Source organism: Lontra canadensis, unplaced genomic scaffold (genome assembly GCF_010015895.1).
Source record: "Lontra canadensis isolate GAN:19392208 unplaced genomic scaffold, GSC_riverotter_1.0 scaffold83, whole genome shotgun sequence".
NCBI classification, from domain to species: Eukaryota; Metazoa; Chordata; class Mammalia; order Carnivora; family Mustelidae; genus Lontra; species Lontra canadensis.
Genome location: NW_022631077.1, coordinates 6,282,847 through 6,297,368, shown reverse-complemented (window position 1 = coordinate 6,297,368; position 14,522 = coordinate 6,282,847). Strand labels below are relative to the sequence as shown.

Genomic DNA, 14,522 nt, shown 5'->3' with positions numbered 1-14,522 from the left:
TTATCTAATTTTCCCTCTGGTGCTGGTGGTTTTGCTTAATATGTCTTGAAACTATGTTAATAACTGAATGCACACTAAGGGGGCAGATGTTTGCTCAGTCTGTTAAGCATCTGCCTTCAGCTCAGGTCATGATTCTAGGGTCCTGAGATAGAGCACCATATGGGGCTCTCTGCTTGGCAGGGAGTCTGCTTCTCCCTCTCCCTCTGCCTACCACTTTGACTACTTATGCTCTCTCTCTCTGTCAAATAAATAAGTAAATAAAATTTGAATGCACCTTAAGATTGTTTTGAATTGACCCTTTCATCATTATAAATACCCCTTTGTAACTGACAATACTTTTTTTCTAATTTCCATTTCATCTAATGTTCATAAAGGACACTAGCTTCTTGATGTTCGTTGTTGGCATAGTATATCTATCTTTATCTTTGATTTTTTAATTTTTTCATTGTACTGTGATACAGTTGACATACCACACTGTAAATGTTTAAGGTATACAGCATAATAATGTATACAGTGATACACTGTGAAATGATTATCACAATAAATTTAGTTGACATCCATCCTCTCATGTAGATAAATACACATACACAAATGTTTCTTTTTCTTGTGATGAGAACTTTTGATATTTACTCTCTTAGTGGCTTTCAAATATAACAAAGCAGTATGATGTATCTATCCATACACTTAAATTTTTTTATTTGAATATAGTTGGCACACAATATTACATTAGTTTCAAGTGCACAACATGGTGATTCAACAACTTTACATGTTGTTATGCTCACCAAAAGTGTAGCTACCATCTGTCACCATACAACATTATTACAATATCATTGACTATATTCTTTATGCTGTGTCTTTTACTCCTATGACTTACTCATTCCACAACTGGAAGCCTATACCTCCCAGCCCTCTTTATCTATTTCGCCCATCCTTTTCTCCCTCTTCCCTCTGGCAAACATTAATTTGTTCTCTGTATTTATAAATCTGATTCTGCTTCTTGATTGTTTGTTTCATCATTTGTTTTGTTTTTTAGATTCCATGTATGAGTGAAATCCTATGGTATTTGTCTTATTGTTCTCGGTCTAACTTATTTCGCTTAGCATATACTCTCTGGATCCATCCATGTTGTCACAAAGAACAAGATCTCATCTTTTTAAATGGCTGCGCAATGTTCCTTGTGTGTGTGTGTGTGTGTGTGTGTGTGTGTCTTTATTCATTCATCGATTTCCCATCTTTGATTTTTTTTTTTTTTTTAAGTAACCTCTACACCAACATGGGACTTGAACTCACCAGCCGCGATCAACAGTTGTATGCTTTATGAACTGAGCCAGTCAGGCACTACTCCCACCTCTGATTTTTAATTGCGTATATCAAGGTTTTGAGTTTGTATCCAGTCTGACAATATACAGCTTTTAATTGGAGTGTTTAATCAATTTATTTGATGCAATTATTTTGTGTTGAAATTTTCTATAGCATCATAACTTATTTGCTAATTTGTCAAGTCCTCTTTAGGCTTTCTTCATAGTCATTTTTTTATTTTCTTTGTTGGTTCAAAGCTATACCTCTTTGAACTATCTTTCAAATTTTTTGTAGGGATTATAAATGCATCTTTTACTTATCACAGTCTACTTAAAAATTAATATTCTACTTCATGTAAAATATAAGAATCCTATTGCAATATAATTCCATTTATTCATACCATTTCTATTTCATATCTTTTACATCTCTCTGATATAATACTCATAATGTCATGCCATTATTTTTATTTTTGTCTTTTAAGGAAATAAATTAAAAATATTTATCTAGATATTTACAATTTCTGATGCTATTCTTTGCTGTTTGTGGATCTCATTTTCTGTTACCATTTCTCTCAAGCTTCAAGAGTTTCCTTTAGCATTTCTTACAGTACAGTTCTGATGGCAATAGACTGCTTTAGATTTAGTTTATCTGAAAATTGTCTTTATTTTATTATGACTTTTGAAGGACGTTTTTAACTTGGTGTAGTACACTAAGTTATCACATGACCTTTTCTTCTTCCAAAACATTAAAGGTGACATCCATCGTCATTCTGGCCTTCACTGTTGCTGATGAAATATTAGCCATAATTGGTATGTATGTATGTATGTGTGTATAAATATGAATATATATATGAATATATATATATATATATTCATTCCCTATATATTCCCTATATATCATGTGTCTTTTTGTTTGTTTGTTTGTTTGTTTTGGCATCTTTGAAGACTTTATCTTAGGTAATCAACAGTTTGATTATAACATGTGGTTCTCTTTGTATTTATTTTTCTTGGGCTTTACTAATTTCCTGAATCTGTAAGTTGATTTTTCTTTATAACATTGGGAAACTTCTGTCACTGCTTCTTCAAATATTATTTCTTTTTTCATCCTCTTCTATTTTATATTGCTCCACATGTCACTGAGGCTCTATTCATGTTTTCTTACAATATTTCATCCCTTTCCTTAAGGTTTTACATTTTTTATTGGTTTTTCTTTAAGTTCTTTTCTCTTAATGAGTAATCTGTTGATAAGCCCATTACAGGAATTTTTCATTTCTGATGTATTACTTTTAAGTTTCAGAATTTGTTTGGTTCTTTTTTTACTTTCAATTTCTCTGCTGAATTCTATTCATGCGTCATTGACATGTTTTCCTTTAAATATTCTTGAACATAGTTATAATTGAGTTTTTAAAGTCTTTGTCTGTTCATTCCAATACTTTAATCAACCAGAAGTCTGATTCTGTTGTCTACGCTTCCTCTAAATTCTGGATCATGTTTTTATTTATTGTGCTGGTTCTTTGAATATCTAATATATATATTTTTTAATTCTGGCCATCATGGAGTCAAGTCATGTGGGGTCTGAATTACACTGTCCTCCTTTAAAGGACATTGGTATTTGTTACACTAGTGGTGGGATCTCTGTATCCTGCCACAAATGGTTTTATGCTTTATATAGCAGGTCTATTTTGTTTTATTCACTATTTGTTTTATTTTATTTAGAGTAATGACTCTTACTCCTGAACATGGCTTTTGGTGGTACCAATTGCCTGAATGGTGATCCACAAGAAATACAGTGGCTCCTAGGATGGTAGGACATCATCTCTACGTTCATCTCTTGGTCCTACAGCAGCCTCCCTGTGCTGAGCTACACCAAGCCTTACTACAAGTATGTGTGGCCCAGTCCACAGCCAGTGTCTTGAGACATAACCACACCAACTCCTTAGTTCCACGGTCTCTCTCTACATTCTGCTCCACAAATTTCAGTCCTGAGCCCCCAGTACCTGTCTCCACTGCTGTCTGAGGAGGCCCCTGTTTCACCTTCAGGAAGCAGCCTACAGTGTCTCTTCTCTCAAGGTCACAGTCCCATACTAAGTGGTGTCTGACACCTGAAAACCATTGCCTCATCTATTTTGCCCAGCGTTATACTTGTTTATGTCAAAAGAGTAATTTAATATCAGTCACTTCATCTTCTAGAAGCAGAAGTCTATAGGTAATTAAAGCAGGATTTAAAAAATAAATAAAGTAAATTTTATTCAAGGCCATATCCTAAGCCCATGTTAACTTATCTTAATCCTTTCCATAAATCAAAAGAAGATTTAAATCCCCTTGTTTTGGATTTCTAATTGGGGAAATAGCTTTATACAAATAAATTTCATCGCAACTTTAAAGATGACCATATAGTAGATGGTTTCAGAGAAGATGATAAATTTTAATACCACACAAGCTATGTCACATGAAGGATAATGACTTATCTTCCTTTCCGGTGAAAGAGGTCAGTCATCACCCACAACCCACAGCCCACAGAGGGAGAGTTTGCAACACTCGATTGCCCAGAAGGGTCAGAAGTCTGCGTGGCTGATACAGCCATCATCAATAACACTCATCCACTTACACTTCTATACATCTCCACAAACTTGCCCAGGTCTAAATTTAATAATGGAGAAAACCAGATGCTCAAAAATACAAATCTCTTCCTATTCAATTACAAACTAGTACTTACACAGTTCAGAAAATACCCTAGGAAAGAGTTATCTTATGTATAGAATATTCTACCCAATACTGTTTACAGGTTCGTTAAAAACTTAGCTGAAATACACTTGTTCTTTAATGACAAACTCAATAGTATTTATCCTTGATTTTCAAAAAGTAGTTAGTTTGGGGGCATTTTTTCTTGAAAAGTATATTCTATACATCATTATTAAAATTGAAAATCAGTGATCAATAAAATTTAACTACCATTAACAATTAATTAAATTATGCAAATCAAAAGAAAAATATGCAAGTCAAAGATCAAAAGAACAGTATCTTGTGTGGTAAAAGTATGGAATACTAGGAAAGATAAAATTCAGAAAAATAGAAAATATGCATTTATTAACCACTGAAAATAAACTGTAGAAATACTAGCTGAATTCTAAAAGAATCAAGGAGCGCCTGGGTGGCTCACTTGGTGATCTGTCTGACTGGCTCAGGTCATGATCTCAGGATCATGGGATCAAGCCTCGAACTTTGGGCTCTGAACTCAGCAGGGAGTCTGCTTCCCTTCTCCCTCTCTGTGTCTCCCTACCCTCATTCAAGCTTGTGCTCTCTCTCTCCCTCTCTCTCTCAAATAAAGAAAATGTTTAAAAAAAAAAAACACACAGTCAAAATAATTATTTTATTGTGATGATTGACTTAAACAACTCAAACCTATTCCTACTGAAGAAAGCTTTGAAAATTGCCATTCCCATTAATTTAACCATGACTGCTAGTATTTATAAATTCCTAGCCTTTTAATTTTAACTTTCCTTAGCACTCTATGGAATAGTGCCTGAAATGAATAGATGAACTAATAAATTGGGAAATATGTCAACCTAATACACACACCAAAAAAAAAACAAATGTAATTTTAATAGACAAAGCTGAATGTGTAGGTAAATGCAAAATTAATATGAAGCATGTGCATAGTGCACAGCACATCATCTCTAATTTTTATAAATGGTCATTAGGATAAAGCTTGAGGTCATCTGAAGTACAATAATTGCTTTATTTCTAGTTTTCTCTCGTTAAGCCCAGTGATGTTGCTAAGCAGTGTAGAGCTTTGTCACCACTCTAAAATACTTCTCCTCAATTACTAACTTACGAAATAAAAATCAGAACTGACATAATAGGCCTATACTAGTAACCCTCCATGCTCTTCAATCTGAATTTTTTTTCCTACATTTCCAACTGATTGGGTCCTATTTAAACCCAGGGAAAAGATACCCTGAGTTTCTACACAGCTAAGTTATGGCTTTGAATAGTTATTCTTCTTCAGCATCTAAAAAGTCATAGAAAATTCCAACAAAATAAATGGTAAGATTCAAAATTCAGAAGGGTGAATATTGTTCAATATATTTTCTTGATTTCAACATTAAAATAATTATAAGGCACACATTATGGTAATAGTCACAGAAATCATTTTATACTAATATTAATATTAGAGAAGTTATATATGACAAAAAATGTATACTGTGATTCACCAAATTATACTAAATAATAGTTTAAATATAAGTTACAAAACATTCTACTCCTTTAACATAAATAATATTTGACCATGTTTCATAGCACCTAGATTTACTCTACTAGTTCTTCATGAAACTGGCCTTAAAACTGGAAAAGACAAGAGTATATGGTTTAAAAAAGAAAAAAAAAAAACTGACGTAACTATGTGACAACTGAATTAGTAGGCTTACAGCTTGGGGAAAATGACAGAAAAAACTCAAAGAAGTCTCAGGCCCAACTGAATTTTCCCAGGGCTGAGTCCCAGAATTATATCATCACCGCTGACTTCAGGGAATTATAGATCCTAAATATCATCCAACTTCACAAAGGATGAGTGAAGGGTAGTGACAAAGGGTCTGTCTGAAAACTCTAGTCAGGTTCCTCTGAGCCTGCTTCTTGAATAGGCCCATCCACTGTGACTTAAAAGGACCTAAACAAACATAGTTTCTAACAGGTCTAGGTCACATCCCTAGGATGACCCTCGTCCTCCTCAAAGTGCCTGCCTAAGAAAACTCAAGGTTGACAAAAAAATTTACTATTTGTTCTAGGCAACACCCGAACATATGTGTCTCCCAGTCTCTGTGGGAGGAGTGGAGATGGACTTCCATACATGCCAGTTGGCAAACCCAGAAGGGATTCACAGGGACCAACTCCCAGTACCTGCTTTTTCATAATTTTTCACTTCCTTGACTTTACAAAACCTCGGCTCACTCCCACTCCCTCCCTCTCCCTTTAAAATGTCCCATCTCAGGATGCCAGGGTGGCTTAGTTTGGTTAAGCATCTGCCTTCGGCTCAGGTCCTGATCTCAGAGTCCTGGGATGGAGCCCCACATTGGGCTCCCTATGCTCTCTCTCTCTCTCAAGTAAATAAACAAGATCTTTAAAAAATAATAATCATAAAATGCCCAATGCCCATAACCTCTGTATAAATTGAATTTGAGTTCCATTAGTAACTAGTAACAACAGTTAGTACCAATTAAGATCTGTTCTCATATCACTTTAATGTCAGGCATTGTTCCTCTTTGACAGTAAAAGTGACTACAGGCACACTTATAATCTCAAGAGCCCTGATCTATCACAGTTTCCAAAAAATTCCTTTTTTGGAATGGGACACAATTTGGTCTCAGAGTAACAGATGAGTGCTGCATGTGTGTGTGTGTGTGTGTGTGTGTGTGTGTATGTGTGTGTGTGTACACGTGCACACACACCTGCGCAAGTTGTCTCAGGAAAAAAAGTTTAGGGTTTCTTAGTTTTTATATTTTATTCCTCATGGAGGTAAAGAACGCCTATGACTATCACTCTTCAGGCCCCTATATCATATAAATTCCTGGTTTATTTATAATAGGCAGTTGAACTAGAAAACCCTATAAAAACATTCTTAGATATGAACTTCTTAGATAATCTGTGACTACATCTCCTTGAAATGTTTACAGGATGTGAAGTGGAGGTCAGCCCTTGGCCCTAATGTCCTTGAAAAGGGCAGGAAGGATCTGGGACTATGTTAACTCCTTCCTCCCCACCCAGGGCCCTACTGGATCCATAACTATGATCTCAGGACCATAGTCAAACATTTATGTCATCATCTTACACATTTGGGCAAATACCTTAAAAGGAGCAGGTACAGGAGCCAGACTGATCAGATTTACATCTCTTCTTGGCAAACTGCAAGATATATGAGTGAACAGATGAATTACCAAAAGTTGGTTTTATAGGAGCAAGATTAATTTTGTTGGCATTAATAGAGTGGCAAGCAAGAACATGTCAGAGACACACATCTTGATTTCAGGGAGAAAATACAGTACAGACAATCCCCTTTTGATTCTTGGGAGAAAAAGCAGCAAGTATACCATGTAATATAACTGTAGTGTAGTTTCATGAATTAACTGATGGTTAAACGATGGTAATCAAACATAGTTATTACCCCTGCCGCTAATCATTTTAAACTAAAAAACTAGTAATATGGTACAGAGTCACTTGTAGGCTTTATTCTGTTTAAGGTGTCTCTGTTTTGGTTTGGAGAATAACTAGACAGAAGTATAGATGTATTAGGTGACACAAAGTGAAAAAGAGCTTAATTTTTTATTGGATAAACAGAACTGGGATAATTAAAATTCAAGAGGTTCTCAGCTGGTTCGAATGACTGGCTGAAACCAATACAATAATACAGATATAGGAAAATACTACACTTGGATTTTAACCAAATAATTCTTTCAGTATGGAACAAGGGTTGGCAAACTATCCCCAAGAGCCAAATCTATCCCCCAACCTGTTTTTGTAAATAAAATCTAATTCACACAAAACCACATCCATTCATTTATGTATTGCCTATGGCTGCTTTTAAGCTACAATGGCTTTGAGCTGTTCCAACAGAGACTAAATGGTCTACCAAGACTGAAGGGACCATCTTCTGAATGCTATCTGTCCAACAAGGTATTTGGATACTAATAAAGAGATGACTTTTGTGTTTCTAAGCTTCCTCTCCGAGAACTCAGATGGAGACTCAGTTCTCAGTGGGATGCTGTTTAATATTTGATGCAAGAATTCCTCATTGTGCCGGACTCCCAGTTCACGGAAGGGCATTCACATCTCAGCCCTTTGATAGCCCCTAAGTGCCAGTAGCCCCCTCACACCCCACCACTCCAAAAACCATGATAACCACAATGTCCTCACACAAGTCTAAATGCCCTAGCTATGCAGAAGGGTGCACCACTGTTCTAGGTTAAAAACCCAGCTGTGATGATAATGTTGCTGGAATTCCAAAGAAAAAATATTGACTGATCTGAATCTAGGATCCACTTCCACTCCCAAAGTCAATCAATCTATTCCCTCTTTCAATCACTTGTACAACAAATACTTACTGAGCGCCTCTTACACGCAAGACACTATGATCCCACCACTTTCTGAGGCTGTCTGGAGGGCAGACTTTTCTCATTGCTTAACCACCCATTACTGCCTCCATCATTAGCCACATCTTCTTATGAATTGCTTGGCTGAGCTATGCAAGCAGAGCAACACTTGCACCCCTCAAATCCTGCCTCAAACCACAGCAGGGAGGCAAATTGCCCCTGGTTCACCGCAGATCCTTGTGGACTTTCGCTAAGTGTTATGGAGAATAAAGCTGAAGAACCACAGGATTTCAGCCCACTGAAGAAACATGACGGCAGAAATCAGTTCCGTATTCTCAGAAGAAAGGGATTGTGGTAGGTGACTTCTAAAGCATGATTTAAAAAAAAAAAAAAAGAAAGAAAAGAAAAGGTAAAAGATTCTAAATCGTTTCCTCTGCTATCACACCAAGGGAACCCTTGGTATCCTAAAAGATTAAAATACAGTTCTTGATACTCTGCACTACATGGAAAATATAACACTAAGAAAGCATTATGTTATTGGCTTGATAAAGGGTAATTGAAATTCTTAGCTCATATTACCCTGCAAACCTCCTAAAACTACAAGTCGAGAGCTGGGGTTTATTTATACTTTGGCTCTTAGGCACACCCTGACATTTCATCACAGACAACAAAACCAAGCTATCCTCAATTCTCTCCCTGAGTCAGTCCCACATAGAGCCTTCTTTCTAAAATTCCCAATTTCTGGGCTTGCCACAAATCTCAGGCATAAAGACAATAGTAAGAACAGACAAGTCATAGAGCTTATTGCAATAAAAAAAAAAAAAACCTCATTTGTGGCTCTATCTTGCTGTCATGAACTATTCTGTTGCAACTTTAGGTCATAGTAAATCTTATTTATTCCAATCCATGTAGAAATAGATCCACTCTGATTTATAATTTCAATCTTTGACTCTCTGTATTGTTTTTAAGTAAAATTAAAGCAGCCTTATAAGTACTTTGAGATTTTTTTTGGAGACAGAATAAATGTGCTTCATGTTCAACACTAGGAATATATGAGAAATATATATGTTATGAAATCTAAAAATATCAGTTGTGTTTTTAATACCAATTTTTAATCTCTTCTGAAGAATAATAAATTATTTCACAAGACACCCCAAATTTCAACATAGCCATCCTCATTATTGCAATACCAATATTACAACATGTTTTCAAGATAAACATTTGATATTTGAGTTACCAAACAATGGAAAAAGCATGAAGACCTCCAGATGAGCTAAAAGGAAATTAATTCATTAAACTTTTTTTCATTAGTTGTGCTTCAACATAAATTATTACTTTTATTTTATGTAACCTAAAGTACATGGAAATTTTTATACGATGGATGGACTTATTTTACCCCAACTGTTATTTTTATAACTTCTCATGAAATGGTGAATCTGAGGAAGATATTTAATTATACATTACGTACACGCTAGAGTTTTCCATCCAAAGGCAGTGTCGGCAATATTAATGAGAATCATCAAATGTCATGTATGTCAAAATTGTTGACTTGAACTATCTCACAACTGAGTATAATTGACAATAAATGGCTGTGATAGGAAAAACATACCTCAAGGTGGACACACATAGCTTGATAAATGCTAAAATCTTCAGTGGTAATAAAATCCACATATTTGGGCATTAAACATAAATGTTCCAAATCTTATTTCCACAGCCCTATAAACTTTGCTATGTGGCATGCATTAACCAGAACAGAGTATCACCTGCAGAAAGGAACATGGTCAAAGATAATTAGGATCACATGCCCAGATCTGCAGTAGAATGGAAAAAAAAAAAAATGGACTGCTCCAGAGATATATCATCTAACTTATCTCAAAAGCAATTTTCTAGGGAATTGGAATATGAAAAACCATAGGACTGAGACAAAACCCCATAAACTGAGCAATTTTCAGCTTACCAAAGAGCTTTGTTGTAAAGAAGTATTTCAAAGTTGGGTGTTTGGCATGCTTTTGGGTGCAAAATGGTTTCTGAAAGTCCATAAAAGCCTAGGTAAACTTCAGTGTGGCTGATACACAGTACTGACATATTAGTAAAGTTTCAAGCTCTACTTATCCACCATGCATAAGAGTTTTATTGAGCAATGGTCTTCTAGATTGCAGAATCACAGAGAATACATCTATCTGCATATTAGGTCCAACCCTGTGACAAGAGAGGGGGGCCTTTGACACTTGGGTCAGCAACTGACAGTGACAGCTGTTGTATAGGGCAGGGTGATCTTCAGACAGCAGCAGAGTGACTTCTCCCTGAAGGTAAGAAAGTATAGACCCATGTGCAAGAGAGCACTTGGAAAGGTTAAGTTAGTTCAGACTACCTATTTAAAAGACAGCATCGCTTGGGGCACCTGGGTGGTTCAGTTGGTTAAGCGTCTGCCTGTGGCTCAGGTCATGATCCCAGGGTTCTGGGATCAAATCATGCGTTGAGCTCCCTGCTGAGGGGGTAGTCTGTTTCTCCCTCTCCCTCTGCCCCTATCCCTGCTTGTGCCTGCTCTCTCTTGTTCACTCTCTCAAATAACTAAATAAAATCTTATAAATAAATAAATAAATAAATAAATAAGGGCATCTATTCAAGTCACTTTCTTGGGTCAGCCCTTCCCAGGTTTCTCATATCACATGCACTGCCTGATCACCCAATGGCATCAAACAAAACTGGCCTTTGTGGCACAGTAGAAAGAACTTGGGTGGACACATTCGTGATACAAGGCTCAATTCCTAGCTCTGCTTTACCTCCCAGGGATGTGTGTGACCTTGGGCAAGATGGTTAACCTCTCCCTCTTTCCTTTTCCCTATCTGTAAAATAGAGTAACACTGGCTATGTATAGGATAGTTGTACAAAATACGAAGAATCACATAAAATACTTAGGACGACAGGCATTCTATCAACTGGAGCTATTATTATACCTCCCAACTTACTAAAATATCCTCAGTGGTTGTGTCAATTTCTGATAATGTTAGGTCTTTAGAAAAATGCGCAGAACAGCCATTCCCTAGTCCTTCTTGCTGTTGGAACCCCGGCTCTGTTCGTGCAGGGAGGTAGCCTTCCTAGAGGATGGGTCATGCTCGACTGGCCCTTGAGAGTTCTGTAGGGATTGACTGAGGGAGGGTGGGTGACCCAAATCTAGTCAAATAAGCACAGGGAGAAATCTGGAAAAGATTCCCTTTCTAGATGAAAAGAGAGATATGAGAGAGGAAGGCTCTTTTTCATCTACCTCTTTCTTATCTGAGATGAGTATTTGGTGGGAAAGCATGAAAGTTGGAACCACTGAAGGCATATTGCAAGGGTAGAAGAAAGGGATTCCCAGAAACATCAACCTTCAGTCCTAACATTGCTGAATGGGAAGCCAACCCCAGCACCTATTTCCCTCTTGATTTCTTGTTATGTGAGATCTAATAAGAAACAGTGTCAAAATGTGGGCTTCTCAAACACTCTGTAATACAGAAACTGTTTGCTTTTTTTTGATCAGTTGAAAACAAAAACTGTTGTAAAATAAAAACAAATTCTTAGGATAACGGTCAGACACTTGAATGTCACAATAAATTCAAATTACTATGAATGTTTCTAAACACTTAATTACTTAGCTCCTTACAGATCAGAAATGAAGTGTGTGTGCTGATACCCATCTGTGGATCACATTTTGCATAGCACTGTTTTAAGTAACTTTTATCTATGTGTTTTGCCTTGTGTAACCGAAAGCATCCTGATGTCACAGGAAACAATAACTCATTTATCCAGAATTCAACAGACATCGACTGAGTAGCTCCTACATGTAAATCAGGTGCAAAACCTGTGAGGAATACAAAACCAAGTGGAACAGAAAACTTCCATCCTTACAATAGGGGGAAATACATACAAATAATTAAAAAATAAACTAAAAAGTGATCATCTGGAATGTCAGCACAGACTAATAATTTAGAGAAGATAACCATTTTCAAATATAAAATAGACTCATGTTCAGGTAGCATATTATCTGCCAATAGCAATGTGACAGATGGGGGAAAACAGAAGAATCTGCCAATATTTGACCCCAAAACACTGAAATCCCAGTGAAATTTCACCAGAGCTCACTGATTTAGTAATCTATTAAAAAGTAAACAAATGGAGGTTCCTTGTAAGGAAACAATATGTGCAAGAAAATCGAATTGAGCCCTTTTACGAAGATGGAGCTGAAAGCTAAGAAGGAAGCCCCTGCCCCTTGCCCCAAAGCAAAGGCTTTGAAGGCCAAGAAAGTGGTGCTGAAAGGCGTCCACAGTCACCAAAAAAAGAAGATCCGCACATCACCTACGTTGGGACAACCCAAGACTCTGCGTCTCCGAAGGCAGCCCAAATACCCTCGAAAGAGCGCCCCCAGGAGAAACAAGCTTGATCACTATGCCATCATCAAGTTCCCCCTGACTACTGAATCAGCCATGAAGAAAATAGAAGACAACAACACACTTATGTTCATTGTGGATGTCAAGGCCAACAAGCACCAGATCAAACAGGCTGTGAAGAAGCTCTATGACTTTGATGTAGCCAAGATCAACACCTTAATCAGGCCTGATGGAGAGAAGAAGGCATACGTTCGACTGGCCCCTGACTATGATGCTTTGGATGTTGCCAACAAAATTGGGATCATCTAAATGGAGTCCAGCTGGCTAAATCTAAATACAGTTTTTTCATGATAAAAAAAAAAAAAAAAAGAAAGGAAGAAAATCGAATTGATTCATTTGCTCTATTGCTACAATTCTGAATAATCTACACAAGCCAAAATTTCAACTGTGGAACACAAAAAGCAAGTTCTATTTGTTATCTGTTATAACTCAGAAAACAGAGTTACTACACTTTTGAAAATAATACACTGTAGTAAAAAGTATGCTTTAGGGGTGCCTGAGTGGCTCAGTGGGTTAAAGCCTCTGCTCAGGTCATGATCCCAGGGTCCTGGGATCGAGCCCCGCATCGGGCTCTCTGCCCAGCGGGGAGCCTGCTTCCTCCTCTCTCTCTCTCTCTGCCTGCCCATCTGCCTACTTGTGATCTCCGTCTGTCAAATAAATAAAAATAAAATCTTAAAAAAACTCTGCTTTAAATACCATTATTGTATGATGGCAGTGATGGATTCAGGCTACTTCACTTCATCAATGGAATATGTGTCACAATTCTCAAGAGTTCCCTAAACACCATACTGTGTAGAGTAACTGTTTTGTGCTATGTTCCCCTTTGAACATGTCTGAAGTTTGGATGATATGTATTTAAAATAATCATTTTTATTTCATATGTGTGTATATTTCTAAATGAACTTGCCATCATTTATTGAGAAGTTATGCATGTGAAGAGAAAAATCTTAATTGTTTAAATCTGGAAACTTCCTAGTAAGAATTTTAATAAGGATTTTTTTTTTAATTTTAGTAAATAAAAATAAATAATCTAGATTTCAATAAGTCAACCACTTAACACTTTCCAAACTAGTGGGTTTAAGAGTCTTCTCAGTGGTAGAACCACTTTCCCAAATAAAGTCTTAGTTAGACGTCAGTATTTTATAAAACATAGAATCTTAACTGCTCTGCTGAAAATGTTCATAGCCTCTTTGTCTTACAGAATAAAATCAAGAGTGGAGTCCAGGACTCCTTGACTGGGATTCCCTTATCACGCCCCTCTGAGGGGCCAAGAGGCACTAAGACTCCCATCAAGACATTTTAGCACATGTGTGAAGGAACATATTGGTGCAATAGCATTTTTTTTTAATGTTCACACCTATTATTGCCTCTCATGGAGGAGATATTACAGATTGTTTTTGTACTAGAAAACTTCGTTGCTTAATGATAATTCTTTCTTTCAGTTATTATTGCATTCCATGTGGCTTGACCTTCTACTTTGTTCACAATAATATTGTGTATGAATTATTTATGCATGACCATATTAATCAGTCATCTTATCCAAACTGGTTGACACTGAGCCACCATCCTGCACACCTTGTACCAGTACAACTTTCTTCTGGAAGCCTCCCTGAGTGTCTTGCTCTTAACCTGTGTGAATGCCTACTCACAGCCACAGAGTTAAGTTCTGTATTAGAGAACATTACACTGACATTATCTATTTACTTAATTGTCTC

At 36.7% G+C, this 14,522-nt stretch overlaps 2 protein-coding genes across 4 annotated transcripts in view; one reads left to right on the top strand and one right to left on the bottom strand.

The window, feature by feature from the left end:
- Positions 1–14,522, bottom strand: part of NKAIN3 (sodium/potassium transporting ATPase interacting 3) — a 605,428-nt gene that overhangs the window by 565,793 nt on the left and 25,113 nt on the right. The gene's annotated exons all lie outside the window — the stretch shown is intronic.
- Positions 12,595–13,056, top strand: LOC116882313 (60S ribosomal protein L23a-like). Its single transcript, XM_032882629.1, has one exon. It carries the CDS (start codon positions 12,595–12,597, stop codon positions 13,054–13,056), a length of 462 nt encoding a protein of 153 aa, XP_032738520.1.